The sequence below is a fragment of the Podarcis liolepis genome (assembly GCF_965112155.1).
Source record: "Podarcis liolepis genome assembly, chromosome: 10".
NCBI lineage: Eukaryota > Metazoa > Chordata > Lepidosauria > Squamata > Lacertidae > Podarcis > Podarcis liolepis.
The window spans coordinates 12,224,792-12,246,291 of record NC_139562.1 but is presented as its reverse complement, the minus strand read 5'-3'; the positions used below and the strand labels follow the sequence as shown (position 1 = coordinate 12,246,291).

General features: G+C 46.5%; 2 protein-coding genes across 9 annotated transcripts in view; one reads left to right on the top strand and one right to left on the bottom strand.

The window, feature by feature from the left end:
- LOC310686824 (GTPase KRas) overlaps nucleotides 1-21,500 on the bottom strand; it is a 263,944-nt gene that overhangs the window by 12,292 nt on the left and 230,152 nt on the right. Inside the window, exons 1-10 of one of the 8 annotated variants that reach the window (XM_083461116.1) lie at nucleotides 12,466-12,648; nucleotides 11,800-11,817; nucleotides 9,229-9,313; nucleotides 8,902-8,993; nucleotides 6,868-6,969; nucleotides 5,716-5,853; nucleotides 5,168-5,314; nucleotides 3,754-3,857; nucleotides 2,629-2,902; nucleotides 143-254 (exon numbers count right to left, since the gene is read on the bottom strand). In XM_083461116.1, coding sequence (XP_083317242.1) covers nucleotides 143-254; nucleotides 2,629-2,902; nucleotides 3,754-3,857; nucleotides 5,168-5,314; nucleotides 5,716-5,853; nucleotides 6,868-6,969; nucleotides 8,902-8,993; nucleotides 9,229-9,313; nucleotides 11,800-11,817; nucleotides 12,466-12,633 — 1,240 coding nt within the window. In that variant the 5' untranslated portion in view covers nucleotides 12,634-12,648. Of the gene's footprint in view, nucleotides 1-142; nucleotides 255-2,628; nucleotides 2,903-3,753; nucleotides 3,858-5,167; nucleotides 5,315-5,715; nucleotides 5,854-6,867; nucleotides 6,970-8,901; nucleotides 8,994-9,228; nucleotides 9,314-11,795; nucleotides 11,818-11,910; nucleotides 11,931-12,465; nucleotides 12,649-21,500 lie in introns of those variants that run through there. The other 7 variants (XM_083461122.1, XM_083461125.1, XM_083461121.1 and 4 more) reach the window with 7 other exon arrangements.
- Nucleotides 14,797-19,628, top strand: ETFRF1 (electron transfer flavoprotein regulatory factor 1). Its single transcript, XM_083461682.1, has 3 exons — nucleotides 14,797-14,901; nucleotides 19,125-19,209; nucleotides 19,317-19,628. The coding sequence occupies exons 2-3, from the start codon at nucleotides 19,165-19,167 to the stop codon at nucleotides 19,530-19,532; spliced, it is 261 nt and encodes an 86-aa protein (XP_083317808.1). The 5' UTR covers nucleotides 14,797-14,901; nucleotides 19,125-19,164; the 3' UTR covers nucleotides 19,533-19,628.

Sequence of the window (21,500 nt, the reverse complement as noted above, 5' to 3'; positions counted from 1 at the left end):
CAAAAGATTCCTGCATCGCAGGGGGTTGGACTAGATGACCCTCCAATTCTATAGTTTTATGATTCCTTGACTACATCCTCATCCCTGCTTTAAACCGACGCCATTATTCAACAGTCAGCGCACAGAAAGCTTGACTGAGTACCTCTGGAAACAGATTTCAAGATGTTGGAGCTCTTGTCAAAAACTTTGTCCACACTCCCCTCCTCTTCGCTGGTGCTCTTCGTTTCAGAGATGGCGGAATTATGCAAGGCACTCTGAAAACAATAAACAAACACCTTGCTGCAGATGCTGGCCTGCTAGATCCTTTGTTAGGGAAACTGTGGATGGGAAACTTCTCAGGGCACAATGAGGGCTAGGGTCTTGACTTCATCTCTGCAGTCATGTTCAAATAAACTTTACTAGTGCAGATTATCAATACACAATCTACATGTCCAAAATATTAAGAACGTCCATAGTTAAAGAACTAATCTTTTAATCTTTTATATAAAAAAATTAACCATTTTACCATTACAGAGCAAAAAAATAAAATGTTATAGATAGATGCCAATGAAACTAAAAGGCTGCAGGTACTTTAATTGGCATCTGACGTGTTCTTCATTTTGTTTAAAGCTTTTGAATTTTCCCTGAATACCTTAATTTCATGTCCACATAGGTGCACATGATCAATTCCCTGCCCTGAAATTCCCAACTCTCCGTTGATGCAAGATACCAGGTTCCACTCACAAATACTTCTGCTAAACCTCTCTGCTTCCTTAAGGAGAGCCTCTAGTTTAACAATATTTAACTTCCTCATTAAATCGAATTTATTCATCTGATTTCTTGCTCTCTCACACACACACCTTGGCATAAGCTAGGTATTCCATCTAGGCCAGGGGTCTGCAACCCGCGGCTCCAGAGTCGCATGTGGCTCTTTTACACCTTTGCCGTGGCTCCGGGGTGGATACTAGCGAGGGGAGGAGGCACATTGTGCGGCCCGACACTCCCCACTGTGGCGGGCGCTGTACTGGCTGTGACGTTGCATGGGGGCAGTGCGTGCGTTAGTCACGCACCGTCCCGACGTCACCTTCCTGCCCGCTGTCAGATTGTGGCTCCGGAGATATGTTTGTTTTAAATGTCGCAATGGTTTTGCGGCTCCCAGTTGTTTTTTCTTCGGAAATGGGTCCAAGTGGCTCTTTTTGTCTTAAAGGTTGCAGACCCCTGATCTAGGCTCATGAAATAGAGAGCCTGATCTCGTTGGTTTACTCTTGCGTGCTCTTTTACATAGTTTAGTAAACACAACAGAAGATCTAAGAGTACAGAATATTTCTTGGAGAACTGTGGAAACCAGTTGGCAAAATGTTCCCCCTTTATTACACATCCCCAAAAGTGGGGGGGAGGGGGCCAGAATCTCACAGTGCCAGTATCTACTCCACCGCGTAATATTACCACGCAGGGTTATCCAATGAAATTTAATGGCAGGAAGTTCAGGGCATACAAAAGAAAGGATTTCTTTACACAATGCAAAAGCAAAGACGTGGTGCCGTGAAGACGTGATCATAACTGTTAGCTTAAATGGCTTTAAAAGTGGGGGGCAAGGCTAATTCACATAGGACAGGTCTAACCATGGCTATTAGCCATAGCAAAATTGTTATGTACTGAGCTGAATCCTAGAACAATAGGATCCAGAATGCTGCAGTTTGATTGGTCCGCAGGAGCCACCCAATCCAGCTCCAGATGGAAGTGAATCCGCAGGAGCAGACAATCAGGCTTCTGGAGGAGGTGAATCCGCAACCTGATTGGCCTGCAGGAGCAGCCAATCAGGCTCCTGGATGAAGTGAATCCGCAACCTGATTGGCCTGCAGGAGCTGTCTTTCCACCAGGGTTCCAGTAGTAGATAGGTAGCCGTGTTGGTCTGCCATAGTCAAAATAAAAAAAATTCCTTCCAGTAGCACCTTAAAGACCAACTAAGTTATTTCTTGGTATGAGCTTTCGTGTGCATGCACAAGACTTCCGCTCCCCCTCCCCTGCACCCCCTTAAAATTACTGTTATTTATTAAATTTGCTTACAGCCCCATACCCATAGATCTCTAGGAGGTTCACAACATAAAACTACAGTATTAAATTGCAAAGTACATAACAAAAATAGGAACAGAAACAAACCAATAATCTCTCCTTCTACAGCACATTTAATTGGGCATTGGAGGTCAATCAGCCCAAAGCCTGGTCGAAGAGGAAGGTTTTCACATGGTGCCTAAAAATATATAATGAAGGCGCCAGGTCAACCTCCCTGGGGACAGCTTCCCACAAATGGGGAGTCACTGCAGAAAAGGCCCTGTTCTCATGTTGCCACCCTCATGGAGGAGGCACACGAAGGAGGGCCTCAGAAGATGATCTCGGAGTCCGGGTAGGTTCATATGGAGAGAGGCGAACCTTGAGGTAAAATCTGCCACAGAGGCTGGGGGAACCTTCAGGGATAGATTTTTGGGGTCCACAGAAGCGGAAAGGAAGGGGAAGTCCCTGCTGTGTGAGTGAAATGCCATGATGGAAACAACCGTACATTCCTCCTACAGAGGAAAATTGCTTTGTAACTCTTGTCTCTTATCAATCTACTACACTATGATGCCCTCTTCCCCCTCAGCCAACCCTTACCTTTAGATGTTCTGTCTTGCTTTCCTGACTAACTTCTCCTACCATCTTACGGCCCTTTTTCCCTTTCTTGACCGCGCTACTCACGGATTTCACCGTTTTGATCGGTGGCATCTCCAGCTTTGGGGGCTCGCTAGGGAAAGTCCGGAAAGGGGACAAATGGTCGTAATGGGTGTGCAAGATGCGCACCGCCACATCGCAAATGGCCAGCGCCTTCGGGAGCTCAAACCCGTTCCACGGCTCCCTCTGGTCGTCGTAAAAGATCTGGTTGCGGAACCTGGTTGCGAAGAATGCAGACACAATTATGCACCACAAGAACGTTCTTACAAACTCTGACCCATCTCAATATCTTTCCCCCATCTATTTTGTAAATCTCGCGCTGGACCTCAGTGTCCGGGCAGAACGATGGGGGTGGAGACGCTCTTTCAGGTATACTGGACCGAGGCCTTTTAGGGCTTTAAAGGTCAGCACCAACACTTTGAATTGTGCTTAGAAACGTACTGGGAGCCAATGCAGATCTCTCAGGACCAGTGTTATGTTGTCCCGGCAGCCGCTCCCAGTCACCAGTCTAGCTGCCGCAATCTGGATTAGTTGTACTTTCCGGGTCCCCTTCAAAGGTAGCCCCACGTAGAGCGCATGGCAGAAGTCCAAGCGGGAGACAACTAGAGCATGGACCACTCTGGCGAGACAGTCTGTGGGCAAGTAGGGTCTCAGCCTGCGTACCAGGTGGAGCTGGTAGACAGCCGCCCTGGACACAGAATTAACCTGTGCCTCCATGGACAGCTGTGAGTCCAAAATGACTCCCAGGCTGTGCACCTGGTCCTTCAGGGGCACACTTACCCCATTCAGGACCAGGGAATCCCCCACACCCGCCTTCCGCCTGTCCCCTAAAAACAATACTTCTGTTTTGTCAGGATTTCAAGATGCTTGAAACAGAGAGCATCTGGCCTTAACGAAAGAGGTTGGAATACATGGTGCTAATTCCTAGGTAACCATCATCTAGCGACTCCACTTGATCAATATGTCAAATGTTACCTGACCAGGACATGGGACCAGACTGCGTTATCATGGCTCCCAGGCCAAAAGGAAAGGTCTTCAACAAGCCCCCTCTCCTCTTCAAACGCTTACTTTGGAACTTTCTTGAGATTTGCCCAAATGCACAATGTAACATTCTTCTCCTTAATGACAACCTCCATGTTCCCACTTTCGGATTCTGCATAGCTGCTGGCTTCCTGCACAGAACATTGAAACGGAGAGAATTGAGGCTTGCTGCATAAATCAGTGATGCACACAGACCCTTCTTGAGAGCATTGGAATGACCAATGGGAGCTGGCTCCACAGAAAGAGAATTGGGAGTGAAAATATCTCAATGCAATCTTACAGGAAGAAAAGCCATAAACTCTCCCAGAGTTCTAACTGACATAATCTCAGGACCCTTGCAAATGATCCCACCCATTTTTCTTCCTATCATTGTGGTGAAATGAGTCAGTGCGTCCGGCTGTTAGCCAGAAAGTCGGTGGTTCGAGCCCTCCCAGGAACGGCTGTAGGCGCACGATTCCTGCATCGCAGAAACTCTACAGTTCTATGATTCTATGTGCTAACACAAATTACTTGGGGTACTTTCAACACATTAGGTGGAGCAAAACCAAGTTTGCAAACCAAGGTATAACTGGCAAGTATCTGCAGCCAATCCGGTCTACGATATGTATTGCCCATATGATAATACAGGTTTCTAAACCCTTGTGCCCATACAGACATTACATTTTAGGTCCAATTCAAACCAAATGAGCCATAATGTGTGCATCAGCCCTCAAGACTCTAGCGTAGCAGTTCTCAACCTGTGGGTCCCCAGATGTTGTTGGACTACAACTCCCATCATCCCTGAGCTCTGGCCTTGCTAGCTAGGGTGATGGGAGTTGTAGTTCAACAACATCTGGGGACCCACAAGTTGAGAAAGGCTGCTCTAGCGGAAGGTGGGCTGGAGGCAGCTTACCTGACCTCCCAGGAAGTGAAAACTTGCAGCTTCCTAGGAGCAGGGAGGTGGCAGGGAGGTCTACACAGTGCAATCTGGCCTCCTAAAAAGGTAAAAGGTAAAGGACCCCTGGACAGTTAAGTCCAGTCAAAGGCAACTATTGGGTTGCGGCGCTCATCTCACTTTCAGGCCGAGGGAGCCGGCGTTTGCCCACAGACAGCTTTCCGGGTCATGTGGCCAGCATGACTAAACTGCTTCTGGCACAACGGAACACCGTGACGGAAGCCAGAGCACACAGAAACGCCATTTACCTTCCCACTGCAATGGTACCTATTTATCTACTTGCACTGGCGTGCTTTCGAACTGCTAGCTTGGCAGGAGCTGGGACAGAGCAACGGGAGCTTAACCCGTCGCAGGGACTTGAACCGCCATCCTTCCGATCGGCAAGCCCAAGAGGCTTAGAGGTTTAGACCACAGCGCCGCTGCATTCACAACCCCCCGGCTGTCCCACCGGTGGTAAGAAGCAACAGGCAACCTCAAGGATCTGAAATAATACCAGCATCTGTTTACCCTCAGCATTTGTTCTGTGGCTGCGCTGTATTTGTCGTGAAGGAGAGACTGCAGTTGCTGGATGGTTTCCGTGTACTGCGCGACATGCTTCGCAGAGAGCTCGTGGAAAGGAGTGTCCATGATGAAAAATTCTAACTTCTCGATTAGCTAGGAGACATTTAAACTTTCTCCGTTAGTTGATAATAATAAAAAATATATAATAAAATAATAATAATAATAATAATAATAATAATTCTGCATGCTAGAGATCAAGGGAGAAGGGGTGGCTTTGCTCTCCTGTAGATTTGGCAAGGAGCAATAAAAACACAGTGTTGTGAGCGTCTTACACATTCATTTATTGCAGCAATTCTTCTGAATGCCAGCTGCTAGAAAGCACGGGGGATATGAGGACACTCTTGTGTTCGAATCCTGCTTGCTGGTTTCCCACAGGCAACTGTTCAGCCACTGTGAGAACAGGATGCTGGACTAGACGGGCTGAGGGCCTGATCCAGGAGGAACTTCTTAAGGTGTTATTCAGAAGCCTTTTCTCCCAAATGACAGAGACTTACTTCCAGCACCTGGTTTCCCTTTGCAATAACAAGCTGGATGTCATTATTTGGGTCTTCTTTCCACAAGCTCATGAAAGTATTGATATCCTGGGGGATGGTTGGGTCTGGGCTCCCATCGCAGCCTGTGTAGTGGTTCCACTAGGAGGAAATAAGACACAAAATACTCACTGTGGCGTAAAGAAGAAATCAATTAATAGGGAGTGAAATATACTTGGAGTCGAGGGTGGATTTCATGCTCTTTAATCAGCTCATAGTGGTGAGGAGAAATGGAAGTTCCCTCAGAATGTCTGTTTTATATACACAATGGGCCCCACGTGATTGGCTAATTCCAGGATTCTCCTAGGCCAATCAGGTTGTGGATTCACTTCCACCTGGAGTTGGACTGGGTGGCTGCTGTGGACCAATCAGACTGCTGCATTCTGGATCCTATTGTTCTAGGACCAATCGGACTGCTGCATTTTGGATCCTAGTCTCAGTACATAACAGGGAGTTATCAAGGCAACTGGATAAATGTGTTTTACGCTTTATGGTCTCCCAGATTTGAGGTAACTGCCCATTTCCACTGCTGTTATAAACTTATAGTTTTAACAGGAGGCTGCATGACATCTCCAGCATTTAAAATTTCGCTTTTGATTCTGTCAGGGAACTGACATCGGAGCTAGAGGTGGAGGGAAGGCTCTCAAATGATGCTGGAGAAGGGCCCAGCAGGGAGAGAGGCAGCTCCGCAGATGGGGAAGCTAATCAGCGCAACACCAGGGATATAGAGGGGCTGATGGGGGAATTGGCGAGAGGGCTCCAGGACTCTTCACCAGACACCAGCGGGGAGAGCATGGGTCCTCCGCTACCCACGCCCACCCTGCGCAGAAGACTTCCGCGCAGAGAGAGTAGGAGGAGACTGGGTGTCAAACAACTTTTATGTTGGAAAAGATTTGAGAAACGCCCACTGACGGATTCTGCTAGCGACTGAGGCAGCCACGAAGTGAAGGGCTGCCCAGACTGAAAGGTTTAGCAAGGCAACAAAGCCTGGAGAGGCGGCAACTTATGCACGAGTAACCCATACACATTACAGATTCCATTTTTTTTTCCTTAAGGAAACCAGAGCTGAAGTATTCTATGGCTATTAACACTGTGTGATGAGAGACCCACGTCTACCTGAGCGAGGGCTCTGTATTTCGACTTCCACTGGGCCGCGGTCAGAAAGTTTTCCTCCAGAACATGAATTTCGGAAAGTTCAATCCCTCTGCGTTCTTGATCCTGCATGGAACATAACCAGGTTGGTTTTATTTTGACCTGCATGACCTGTCTGAAGAGCTATTTATTCAGCAATCCATAGCCTCAATGATGGGGAACGGATGGTCCTGTGACTGTTGCTGGACTACAACTCCCATCACTCCTGGCTCTTGGCCTTGGCGGTGCCTGCAGTGCTCCCTCAACCCATTACATTAGGCCTGAAACAAGTGCTAGGCTCCTTTACGTGCTTGGTTGCCCATGACAGCTTCTCCAGTTTGCAAATGTGGTCCCAGGTCCGGAAAGGTTGGCAATCCCTGGTGTGATGCAGAGCTGTTCTAAAGCTGTCATTGGAAGTGTATTGCCAGGGACTGGCTGGAGGTGAGGTACTGATCACCAAGAGAAAGGAAGGTGGGAGACTGACTTGGAAGGAAGGATCCATAAACTGGGGGAACCTGCAGCAGCTGGGAGACAAGAGCCAGAGGCAGGAGAAACTTCAGGATTGGAGAATGAGGAACAGGTGCAGGAGGGAGAGAGACGTCAGGCTGGTGTGGAGTCAAGCGCTTCCACATTTCCTGCTGATGCTCCGCTGTCTCACAGGACCAGGAGAGGGCTGAAGAGGGAGGAGCAGAGGCAGGTTACACGCAGGCATAGTCTTCACCTGCTTGTGCGCAGCTCTGGTGGGGAAGATACATAAGCCAAGGTCTGGGGTGGGGTCTCTCTATTGCTGCACCTGCCTCTTTGGGGGCACGCGTAGGAGTGGCTGAGAGACATAGGACGATTGGACATGACTGTTCCTAACTTGTACTTCTGGCAATGAAGAGATAGATAGATAGATAGATAGATAGATTAGATTAGATAATTTATTACGGTTGGAGACCATCTTATAAAACACACTTGGGGGTACAATCCAGAAGGAAAACAAACATTTAAAGCAATGTACAACAATTTAAAATTTATAAATGTGATAAGTGTATAGACACTTAAAACTTTAAGATAAGCTACCGCAGAAAGATGACCCAGAGTCACCCATGGAACCCCGTTTGGGGATTTTCTTGACGAACTAGATTGAGTCGGGGGATGGTCTGCGCCTACAGATCTGTACACAGAATCTGGCGACCATCCGTGTCGTCTTATGATCTTTGCTAACAGGAAAAGGTCGAATTTTTGCTTTTCCGGGAGGTCAGCAAACCTCACCAGCAGGGGATCAATGGTCTCACTACGTGCCTCTTCATAAAAGGCATTATCTAAAGAATAAGTGCTCTGGGCTTCCTATATCCCCCAATGAACAGGCGCAAAGTCTCTGAGCATATGGGACTTTTTAAAAGGATCCTTCCAGGACTGGCGAGGGCAGAGCCGAGCTTCTGGCGAGTATAAAAGCCCTTCTTGCATTTTTGGAGACGAGAAAGAAGAGATATGCTGCCAGTGCGGCTATATATCTCTCAATTTCTCCAATTTTATAGCCGGGGCACCTTGAGCAGTCCTGTTGTCTCTCGGCGTCTGTAATCCTTTGCCTGACCATAGCTTTTGCCTGGCCCAACCCCAGACTTAGAAGAGCTTGAGGGGCAAAACCCAGTTTCTGAAGGGTGTTCAGGACAATGAAGAGTTAATTCCTTCCTCTGGACATTCTTTGCCTGACAGCACCATGACATGTACCTACTCCTTAGAGCCACACAACAGGAGAGGGGGAGTCTGCGAGCCTGATACTTGTGCAGCCTTATTCGCATCCCATGAAAACCATCATCCTGTTATCCTGGTACTGACCATAGCCACTCGGAAGCAAAGCCTGGGGAAAGCTGCAGCTCACCAGTCTCTCATGAACAATATCCAAGGTTCAATATCTCGGGCAGAGCTAGGAATGTCCCTCCGTTGTCACCACCAGACAGTGTAGACAACAGATGGACAAATGGTCAGACTCAACCGAAGGCGATTTCTAACTCCCTCTGTGTGTTCACTAACCTTGGCCTCCAGTCGTTCCGTCTTCTCTCGTTCAATCCTTTCCTTTTCGAGTCGCGCAGCTTCCTCTAGCTCGGCACGTACTCGGGCCTGCTCTGGAAAAAAAGGGGGGGCAGAGACTGTCAACAGTGAGACAGAAAGGAGTTTAATAATGCGAGCAAACTGTTGCAAACACCGACTGTGTCAGCACATGAAGACTTAGGACGAGGCACCGGCTGCAGGATGAGAAAGGCATGCAAGCCAAATATCCAGAAGCAGAAGGATAATGGAGCTTCCTGCCTTCTTACTCCACCAATTTAACAAGGGAACATGGTGCGAAATGCGCCCTACCTTCCTCCAGAAGTCTTCTTTCCTCTTCTTCTCTCAGCAGTCTCATCTTCTCAGCTTTGCTAAGCTTCTTTTTACCACCAGCAGACTGAAGTTTAAAAGGGGGGCCATATATTACTATTTCTCAGTGCTTTTTTTCTGGGGGGGGGATGCAGGGGGACGCATACCCCTAAACATTTTGTGAATCTTTGTACTTTTGTCCATTTACTGTATTTGTTTTCCCTGATTTGAACTATAAAATGGTGATTTTCTTGAGTCGAAAGGAGAGCACCACTAAACATTTTTTTTAGGAAAAAAAGGACAGAGAGAGAGAGAGAGAGAGAGAGAGAGAGTCGGTAGCACAATTGGGGCTCAACTACTTTATTCCCAATGTTGAGGTAAGGATACTTATTTGTGGAATACAGTTTGTCTATATTGCAATATTGCAAACAGTTTTGCCTAAAAATTTAACTTGAAAGGTACTTCTACGGTTACCAGGAGCACTGTTTGAAAACCATCGATTTAGCAAACTTCACTGAACAAAACAGGAGGAATTTAGAAAGAAAAGGAGGCAGTGGTTTTCCCTGTCCATTACTGAAACACACATGTCTAGATACAGAGTTGGTTTGTATGTGGCACAGAGCCAAAATAAGGCTTTAGTGCAAACAAACGAGGCTGCAGACAAAGGGAGATCATTGCCGCTTCACAGCTACTCTAGTTCCTAGTGCTGCTGTTCTGCTGTTTAGGAAGCTACGGTTTGCCTTAGTATACCATCCAAACCAAGGCTTGTGGTTTGTCACATTCCAGGCAAGCCATGAGCTGTAACCAAGGTTTGTTCTTTGTTTTACAGCAGGGGTCAGCAAACTTTTTCAGCAGGGCACCGTTCCACTGTCCCTCAGACCTTGTGGGGGGTCGGACTATATTTTTGGGGAGGAAATGAACGAATTCCTATGCCCCACAAATAAACCAGAGATGCATTTTAAATAAAAGCACACATTCTACTCATGTAAAAACACCAGGCAGGCCCCATAAATAACCCAGAGATGCATTTTAAATGAAAGGACACATTCTACTCATGTAAAAGCACACTGATTCCTGGACTGTCCACAGGCCGGATTTAGAAGGCAATTGGGCCGGATCCGGCCCCCGGTCCTTAGTTTACCTACCCATGGTTTACAGGTTTGCCTAACCATGGTTTACAGGTTTGCCTACCCATGGTTTACAGGTTTGTCTGGAGGAGTGAAGCCAAACCAGGGCTTAGCTCACAGCAGTGCAGGAGGAGGAAGACTGGAAGCAGGACTGCAGCAGAACAATCTCCATTACGAGCATGCCAGTTGACACATATAGATATAGATGTATATAGATATAGTTATAGAATGACAGGGTGAATTCCAGTGAAACAATGTGGATTGTCTAAGACCCAGAGCTTCTGCATATCTCTCCTAGCTAGGAGCAGCAGGTGGTTTGGATGAAGGACCTAACATTAGCAGTTTGGATGAAAAGCAAAGACTGTATTGCATGTCGGAGCCTCCGTACGACCGAGCTGAAATGGCTATTCCTACGGCCATATCTTCGGAATCTCCCCTGATGGTGATTAATGACCTAAGCCTTTGCATGAGGCATGCTCCCCATTCGGCAGAGTACCCAGACAGCAGCAGAAGAGACAGAAATATGTGCTACATTGCTACGTTTATTTCTAAATATGCAGGACAGAAAGAATATGCACCTGCTCTCTGTGAGAGACAGAAAACGAAAGGAACAAAGAAACAGGAAACCAGTAACATCAACATCCGTCTCCCGTGAGACTTCCAACAGTCTGGAATGTCAACAGAGTCTTGTGACTCCAAGAACTGCACAATGGCATAACAGAAACCTAACATTGCAGTGGGAGCTATAGCTCAGTCAGTAGAGCATGAGACTCTTAATCTCAGGGTCATGGGTCTGAGCCCCACATTGGGCAAAAGATTGCAGGGGTTTGGACAAGATGACCCTTGCGGTCCCATCCAACTGTACAAGTCTGTGCTTCTGTGATTCTAAGCCAAGTATTTAGGGACAGGGTGACCAGGTAACGTAGTTGGCAATGAACCTTTTTTAAAAAAAATGCTAATTGTAACCAAGGGAGGGAGCACATCCCATAAGTCCCAGCCAGCATGGCCAACTATCATGTAAAGCCAGCCTCCCTCAACCTGATGCCTTCCAGATGTTTTGGACTCTAATTCCCATCAGCCCCAGCCAGAGCGGCCAATCTTCAGGCATGATGGGAATTGTAGTTCAACAACATTTGGAGGGCACCAGCTTGGGAAAAGCTGATATAAATAATTGCCACCTTATAAATAATAACCACAACCTTTAACCAAACAGTTCTTGAACTGAAATATATTATTCACTAACAATATATATATTATTGATTCTGCCAAGTGACCATACAAGCAGTGTTTAATATAATTTCTCGCAGAAAAGCAAGATACAAACTTGAAATAATATTAAGCATGCAATATCAATACTTGGCATTTGGGCTGTTGTAACTATATGCAGTTGTGGCAACAATATGAAGCTGATCTACTGGACTACCTACCTAACTAGCAACCTACCTACCTTTTTCTTTTTTGGACCCTAAATGTTGCAAGGCAAAAGAAGAGAGAAAGTCAGAAGAAAGCAGGTATCATAAACAAACAGTCAAAACTGGAAATATATATACGTATATACCATGGGGGGCAGAAGCTAGGGGTGCCCTACGTCTGGAATATCCTGGCCGTAGCCGGGATTTCGCTGCTGGAAACAGCGTCTGGTTGGAAACCACTGAAACGTCTGGGGAAATGGACATTTGTCAACCCATGTCGGAAGGCGAATTTCCTTAAAAATGGCTCAAAAAGCTCAACAACTTTTGTGTCCAGATTTTCACCCTAGTGGTAGCAGCTGGGGGGAGGGCAGCACGCCCCAGGTTTAAACGAATTACATTTTTGCTATTTCTGAAGAATTTAAAGCATGCATAATTATGTGATTTGCATAAAATAAAACATACTGAAGCCAGTTGTCAAAAGGATTCTTTAAAGCATTTTGCAAAGGGTGGATGAGGAGTAGATGGCCATTGCACTAAGGCTTCCACACATTTATTTGACTCGCACCTAATTTGGGTATGCAGATTTATGCTAATGACACAACCCACTCCTCCCCCCCCCAATTTTGATGTGGGTGCAAGCGGGGTGGAAATGGGTCCTTGCAAACCAATGGGGCTGCCTCTGCCCCCCTTCCCCCTCTCACCATCTCGCCTCCTCCCTCTGCTCGCCCAGACCGGGCGGCTGGAAAGTTGTTTACAGCCCCGCCCCTCTGTTTCCAAGGCAACGAGCCCCGCCCACGAGCCCTTGGCTCCGCCCTCCACTTGCAGCCTATTGAAATCTCTCCAGGGAGGAAATTCTTCCAAGGGGCCATGGCGCAAAACTGTTACATACTTCCGGTTCGAAAGTGAGGCACATGCATAAATAAACCCTCATAAACACCATAGAATGGTTGGACTACAACTCCCATCACCCACAGCTAGCAAGGCCAGAGCTCAGGGATGATGGGAGTTGTAGTCCAACAACATCTGGGGACCCACAGGTCGAGAACCACTGGTCTAAAAAGACCTGGGATTCCTCCAAGTGCCATGGTTTTCTGCTTGCCCCGCAAAGGGGGGGCCTCCAAATGGAATCCGGAAGTGTGACTCTCACTCTACCTTTTAATCTTTTCTCCCTAATCACTATTATTTAAGTCGCTTGCTATGAGTCTAAGGAGCAAAAGCTCTTTTGTCTACAGTTCAGATTTCGGGGTTATTTTTGAAGCCTTTACTAACTCTTTCCTGTCAATAAAGACACAATGCAGAAGATAAGAACTCAGCACCGTTGCAGTAGTTCAGCAGCACCCAAAGCGTGCATATTGGGAAGTAAGTCACACAGGAGGGAGCAGGGCTTACTTCTGCACTGTGTGGAGCCACTCTGCCACAAACCACTCAGAAGGCTGATTAGATGCTGTCTGCAAGGCTTTTTTTTTTAAAAAAAAGAAAACCCCATACATATTTAATTATTGCAGTTTTAGCCCAGCTTTCCTCCAAGGAGCTCCAGGTGGTGAGCATACTTCTCCAACCCATTTTAGTATAATATAGTAATAATAATTTATTATTTATACCCCACACCCATCTGGCTGGGTTTCCCCAGCCACTCTGGGCGGCTTCCAACAGAATATTAAAATACAATAATCTATTAAACATTAAAAGCTTCCCTAAACAGGGCTGCCTTCAGATGTCTTCTAAACGTCTGATAGTTGTTGTTCTCTTTGACATCTGGTGGGAGGGCGTTCCACAGGGTGGGTGCCACTACCAAGAAGGCCCTCTGCCTGGTTCCTTGTAACCTCACTTCTCGCAGGGAGGGAACGCCAGAAGACCCTCGATGCTGGACCTCAGTGTCCGGGCAGAACGATGGGGGTGGAGATGCTCCTTCAGGTATACTGGACCAATGCCCTTTTATTCTCATAACAACCATGTAAAATAGGTTAGGCTGAGAGTAAGGTGAATATGGCAAGCTGTTCCCAGTGGGGTCCGGCTGGTGCCACCAAGAACAGCCATTATTATTGTTATTTGTACTCCACTTATCTGACTGGGTTCCCACGTTGGAGAGGGTTGGAATAGATGGCCCCTGGAGGTCCCTCCCAATAATTCTATTATTCTATTTTATATGTTTAAAATCTTTGTAAATTGGTAGGACTTTTTTTCCCTACATATGAGGCGAATGGTTGAATGGTTTCTTTGAATATTAAGGTCCGTTATTGTTTCACAAGATGTGTATCTCTTTAAGGAGCAAAGTAAATATCATGACCTAGTTTTACAGCTGTGAAGCAGTATAGCAGGTCCTGTTAAGTTGTGTTAATTTAAGCTGTGTCAACAATTGGATATAGTATATAAACAGCAGCATGTACCTCTCTCAGTACCCTGGTTAATGGGTCATACTTATAGATGCAATGTAATTTAACGTAAGAGGAGTTTTTGGTTTTGTAATTAAAGCCAAGCAAAAGTTATTTTTGCGTTTCTTCATTATTTCCTGAACGTGTGGTCTCCCCAGCATGCTTTCCGCAGCGCAATTAATCTGCTAAATAATCATCACCTCCCAATAATTCTATTATTCTATTTTATGTTTTTAAATCTTTGTAAGTTGCGTAGACTTTTTTTTTAACATATCAGACTAATGATAATATTCATAAATGATATTGAGAAATACTACCCACTAGGGGGGCAAACATTTGGATATTTGATACACATTTGTTTGTGATTCATTTTTTCCCCATTATGAAACAGCAAAGTTGAAAATGCTGGTTAAGGAATTTAATAATTCTCAAAGCTGGAGTTCCCCCCAGTGTATGAGAAAGGAGGCATGGCTATGAGAAGCTGGATTCCCATGTTAGAACATTTAAACACACTGAACTGAGCGGAACCTGCTTCCGTGGGGAGAATAGAAGTGACACTGCAGAAATCAGCGTGTGCTACTCTACACCTTTCATATCTCTACGCTGCCCAGTACCTTTCCTGCAATCCCGCGCAGCCGCACTAGGAGGCTCCGAGCCCACAACCGACCCCGCCGCCTCTTGGAACTCCCGCGCAGGCGCAGTGGTCGTTTGCTACGCCCCGCCTCTCCAACAGCTGGGCAGGCTAGCAAGCCATGGGCTGCGAAGGTAAATACAGTATGTACATAATTATCTCCCCACCCAAAGCTTCTGTATTGGGAGGGAGTCGGGATTTGGGCTGCCTGCTTTGTAAAAGTTGTGGGGAGAGAAGAAAGTGGGGAAGTTTCTACCTTGACCAAGTGCAAAAAAATAGGTTCCTGTATCTTTAAGAGTTTTAAGATTGATATGAGGCTGCATTTTAATGTTTTAATGTATTTTAATCTTGTTTTTTAAGATGTATTTCGATCAATTTTATATTTGTGTTAGCCGCCCTGAGCCTGGTCTTGGCGGGGGAGGGCGGGGTATTATTATTATTATTATTATTATTATTATTAGGGTGGGAGGTGGACTGCTTGTCTTGCAAGAATGAGAAAAGCTGCTCTTGCAAAAATTCTCCCCCTTTAACTCTATTTTGTACCTTTAAGATATTCTTGGGTGGGGGGAGTAGCTTTCCTTGCAAAAATGAGAAAAGCTGCACTTGCAAAAATTCTCCTATTTTAAACCTCTTTTGACTGCTCCTGCCCCATAGGCATAGCTGTCAACGTTTCCCTTTTTTTAAGGGAAATTCCCTTATTCCGAATAGGATTCCTCGCAAGAAAAGGGAAAAGTTGGCAGCTAGGCCCATAGGGTTGCAAACTTGAGGGACTGCTCTTCATGAAACTGCTCCTTTCACAGAAGCAATGAGCAGGTGGCTGTTTGCTTTCTTTCCCCCCAGGCCAAGTTATCTCGAGGCAGTATAGGATTTTTATTTTATTTTTCATTCAGGCCCATTTGATCCTCATAACAACCCTTCGAGGTAGGTGGGTGGCGCTGGCAGCTGGCCCAAGGTCACCCAGAGTGCTTCACGGCAGAGCAGGGAAGCGAAGCTGGTTCTTCCAGGGCTTAGTTCAACACCCTGAACATTGCACAACAATAGTTATTAGTTCCCATGCCAGGAAAACCTTCAGGTGTTGATTCTGCAGATCAAAACTCTTGGAGAAAGGCAGAGGAGCGGATTTATGTTGTGTTGTCCCCACCCAGAACCAACCAGTTGGAAACTCTGTGTATTCATATTGCAGGACAATTTGGTGTTTTTGCCTCAGATGAGCTACAGGCAGTGCTTTTTCCCCCAAAAAACAATGTTTAGGGGTACTCTCATTTTCCTACTCATATTGAAATACTGCCCCTCAATGAGGCCAAGCTTAGATTCACAAAATGTTTAGGGGTTTGCATACCCCCAGAAAAAAAGCACTGGTTACAGGTGCTCCTTAATATATCACGTTGTTGATAATAATATATCCTGCAATACAGAACACTCTGCTCTACTACTTAAAAGAAAAAGTGGTCCAATTAAACAAAATAAATCCTAACGTTACCAAAATAAAAAATGCAGTTTTAATCATTTAAATTGCAGGTTTATATACCCTTTTCTTACTGATTTAACTACTCAAGAATAACTTCCACTCTCTTGTTCTCTAGTACTAAAATAGACAAGAACTATTTGCTCTGGAAAGGTTCTGGGGTGGGGTGGAAGGTGACCTTCATCTTTAGATAGTTTATTTCAAGCTCTGTTCTAGTTAGGAGCTTGGGAGAAAGAACCATTCAACCAACATTTGACAATTCTGTAAATATAACACCAGTTAAAACAGCAAAATGCAGTGTCAAAGCTACTCGGTGCCTCACCTTAGTCGTAAAAAGCAAGGGCAGGTTTGTTTCTTAAGTTGTTTTGCAATGCTTCAGTGAAATGATCCATTTTAGGGCTTGGCTGGGACTCTGGGCATGGGGACTGAGGTAGGTTGTCACCAGCTGTTTTAGGTTAAGTGGGAGCAGATTGTTAACTCCACGGAGCCCAATGGAAATTATGACGAAATAGACATTTATAGGATTGTAAGTGAGTGGACTGTAAAGCCCCTGCTTTTCAATTAGTGCATTAGGTGTCATCAGATAATAAATAGGCAGGTGGAAAAATGGGGTGTATAAGGTGTTAGGGGAGAGGGTAGTACCTTGGTTGGAGGGACACATCCTGCTCCTTCTGGGTTAGTTTATCCACCTTTGATCCCCACCCTGCACTCAGCTCTCACCTGTGGCTCCGAGAAGTTGTCAGTGTTCGACAGCGGCCACAGCCCGGGAACGGCTTAGACTGGCCTGCTAAACCAGGCGAGGGGAGCTGAGAGGTCTCAAACCCTCTGTGAATTAGGAACTTCCCCTGCATGCGAAGACAGGCTCAGGCGGATTGAGCGAACGAGACCAATAGTGGGTCCAGAAAGCAGTTCTGCCTGTGCTGTAGAGGGGAGTAAGGGGCAGATGGGGCTCGTGTACCTGGGAAGGTAGCCCATCTAGTTGAAGGAAAACTGATCCTAGACCTCCACTGCCTTCTGGGATATCTTCAGGACAAAGAAAAGACTAAGGAGTAAACCGTACGCAAATCTAGAGCAGGGTCCCAAGACAGTTGGATGGCGCCTTGTATGCTTTCCTTCAACTCCTGCAGCCAAGCTGGTGCCAAACATCTTGCTCTGCTTTCCTGTAGACCACATCAGCGAGGCTGAGGAGGGGGTCTTGTCGTCTGGGCATCCCAGGACCTCCACACACACTGCCCAGGCTTGCGTCCCAAGGAGGTCACTTAGGTGCTGTTAATGCAGCATTGGACTTCACCCCCAGAGGCAACACTCCATTGTGTCTCCAGACAGAAGGATGCCAACCAAGCGCAAAGCAGGGCCCATTCTTCAAAACAGGGATGGAGAGTCTCTGCAGCTGCGCAGATGTTTGTTGTTGTTTAATCGTTTAGTCATGTCCGACTCTTCGCCAGGCACTCCTGTCTTCCACTCCTTCCTGCAGCTTGGTCAAACTCATGCTGGTAGCTTCGAGAACACTGTCCAACCATCTCGTCCTCTGTTGTCCCCTTCTCCTTGTGCCCTCCATCTTTCCCAGCATCAGGGTCTTTTCCAGGGAGTCTTCTCTTCTCCTGAGGGTGGCCAAAGTAAATCCCATCAGTACCACCCAGCACAACCAATGGTCAGGGATGGTGGCAGTTGTAATCCACTGCAGGATCCCAGACTAGATTGGCCTCCATCTTACATCAATATGTTAAATGTTTCAGAGTATTTAGATATTTCCAGATATCTAAATTCATGGTTCTTATTAGCCTGGGTAGCACTGAGTTAAAAACAAAAGAGGAATGTAAATGGGTAAAATTGATGGTAATTGCAGCCAGACAGGTTATAGCGAGTAATTGGAAAATTGCAGAAGAGCTAGGGGTGAACCAATGGAGGGGAAAAATTGAATAATATTATAATTTTAGAATATCTAACTGTGAAGATACACAGAATGAAATGGTTTAAGGTCAGTGAGAAAGAGAAGGATTGGTTAGAGAAGATATTGAATTATTTGGGTAGGTTTGAACAATTTGGGGCAGTTAAAATGTTAAAAGTTAAATAAACCTTGTGCAGCAAGGAGTGTTAATGTATATAGAATTGTACATATGGCCGATTTGAATATGTTATTATTGATTATGTATACTCAATGTATCAGCCGCCTGGGGGGGTTTCACTGTTTGGGTTTTGCTTGTTGGTAAAAAAAATAAAGAAAAGAAAAACTGTTTCAGAGTATAATAATGGTGGCTGCATCAGGGCCTGCACAATATACCGGTATTTTACAAGCTCAAGGAAGACACCCATTGCATCTGGCTGCTGCGCTGTACTAGGGGCTTGCGGAAGTGGAAGGGCTGTGGAGTGAGTGGGTTTCTGCAGTTGGCTAGGTAAAGGGACCCCTGACCATTAGGTCCAGTAGTGACCGACTCTGGGGTTGGGGCGCTCATCTCACTTTATTGGCCGAGGGAGCCGGCATACAGCTCCCGGACCATGTGGCCAGCATGACTAAGCTGCTCCTGGCAAACCAGAGCAGCGCACGGAAACGCCGTTTACCTTCCCGCCGGAGCGGTACCTATTTATCTACTTGCACTTTGACGTGCTTTCAAACTGCTAGGTTGGCAGGAGCAGGGACTGAGCGATGGGAGCTCACCCCGTCGCGGGGATTCGAACTGCCGACCTTCTGATCGGCAAGTCCTAGGCTCTGTAGTTTAACCCACAGCGCCACCCGCATCCCTCTGCAGTTGGCTAGATGGCCCCTAAAACTGAAGGAAATCAATCAAATCCTCAAGGAGTCGTGTCAAGCAGTTTGCCAGCATCCAAAGCACCAGTCATTGTTCCTAAGTCAGGCTTCATTATGCAGCTAATCTCCGAATGATTGTTCTTCAGGTAGATGCCAGCGCGCATGAGTTGAGTGCGTGAACTGAACATGACCAATCCGCTAAGATACGAAGTGCTGAACCTTTACAAAAATGTAAGTCCTGAGGAGCGGAAGCTAGGTGCAAACGAAACGCTTTGCCCGTGTTCTGCGCCCTGTGTGACTCTCAACTTTTTTGTTTTTTTGCATTGTGTGCTTTGAAGCTGCTGTACCTCGGAAAGGAATACCCCAAAGGGGCGGACTACTTTCGGACCCGGCTGAAGGCGGCGTTCTTGAAAAATAAGGACGTGAAGGAGCCCGAGAAAATCAAAGAACTCCTTGCCCGAGGGGAGTTTGTCATGAAAGAGCTGGAGGCGTTATACTTCCTCAGGAAATACCGAGCTCTGAAACAGCGTTACTACGAAGAGGATGGCAAATGATGTGCATTGCGGTTCGAAACGCTTGCCCAGGCCATAGGTTAAAGGGGGGGGGGGGACCGATCTACAATTAAAAAAAAGTATAGATTGCCTATTGAACGAAGGTAATGTGTTTTTTTGTTTTAAGTTGAAGTTCAGCAACGCTTGCTGTGGTTCTTTTTTCGCAGCTGGCTGTGGGGGAGGAACACAAATCCACATTTGCGGCCGCTGAGACCATATAACACTGGTCTCGAAAGACCTACACTGGCTCCCAGTACGTTTCTGAGCACAATTCAAAGTGTTGGTGTTGACCTTTAAAGCCCTAAACGGCCTCAGCCCAGTATACCTGAAGGAGCATCTCCACCCCATCGTTCTGCCTGGACACTGAGGTCCAATGCCGAGGGCCTTCTGGCGGTTCTCTCACTGCAAGAAGCCAAGTTACAGGGAACCAGGCAGAGGGCCTTCTCAGTAGTGGCACCCGCCTTGTGGAACGCCCTCCCACCAGATGACAAAGAGAAAAATAACTACCAGACTTTTAGAAGACATCTGAAGGCAGTCCTGTTTAGGGAAGCTTTTAATGTTTAATAGGTTATTGTATTTTAGTGTTTTAGTGGAAGCCGCCCAGAGTGGCTGGGGAAACCCAGCCAGATGGGCGGGGTATAAATAATAATAATAATTATTATTTTCATGGAAGTCTTTGCACATGCATCCCCCAGCTCCACCAGATGTTTCTGCTGTGTGTTGAGATGTCAGGAGGCAAGCAAGTGGAATCAGAGGCGGGGGGCTGTTTGGTGTGCTGTTGCTCCTGTGTTGTTGAGGACGCGGCCAAAGAACACCCAAAAGAGCTTTGCTGTACATAATTACACATGTCCATGGTTTAAGCCTTTTTCCTAGAGTTATGCATTTAAAAAGGGAGGTGGGGAGACTTTCCCCCTGTGCTAGTGACACTTCATTTCACCTGGAATAACAGAGTTAGTAGAGCACGAGGTGCCTAATCTCAGAGCCGTGGGTTCGAACCCAACGGTGGGCAAAAAGATTCCTGAATTTCCGGGGGTTGGACTAGATGACCCTGAAGGTCCCTTCCAACGCTACAGTTCTACGATTCTAATTTCTACAACCACTGCTCTTGCATGTTCAGCTGGACATACAGCTATGCTGACGGACCCTTGTGCCTCTCCTCTCCCCCCAAAGAACTGAAAAGGTCTGCTACCATCTTGGGAAGGTGGGCAAGAATGAGAGACTAGCCTGTTCAGTGGGGAGAGCAAGAGTGGCTGGGATTTAGTTACCCAACACAGTCTTGTGCACGCCTACTCAGAAGCCAGTACAGTTGAAATCAGGTATGCATAAGGAGCTTGGGAAGAGGGTGGGAACAGATACGGCTGGCTGTGTGTTATGTTAGAGAGAATCCCGTATCCTGGGTGAAGCAAAGCTGGGTTTTACACCTAGTCCTATTTGCCTGTGTTTTCAACTTTTAAGCTCACAAAAAGGAAGTATGGCCTTTTAAATGCCAAAGGTGCAGAACCTACACACTTCCAGGTGAACCACAATTCCCATCATCCCTGAACACAGCCCAGGTTGGCTGTGGCTGATGGAGGCTGGAGTCAGGCAACAGGTTGTCCACCACTTCTGTAAACAGCTACTATAGGGTATGATCTAAACGGCCACCTCTTTCCATATGAACCTACCCGGACCCTGAGATCATCATCTGAGGCCCTTTGTTGTCGTGTGCCTCCTCCTCAAGAGGTTCGGAGGGTGGCAACACGAGAACGGGGCCTTCCCTGCAGTGGCTCCCCGTCTGTGGAATGCTCTCCCTAGGAAGGCTCGCCTGGTGCCTTCATTATTCACCTTTAGGTGCCAGACAAAAATGTCCCTTTTTAACCAGGCCATGAGCTGATTAACAGTCTTACGTCCTTTTAAATGTTTGCAGGAGTGGGGGGTTCTTGTGTTGTTTTGCTTTTGGTCTTGTTTTTCACTTTGTGGTTTTGCTGTGAA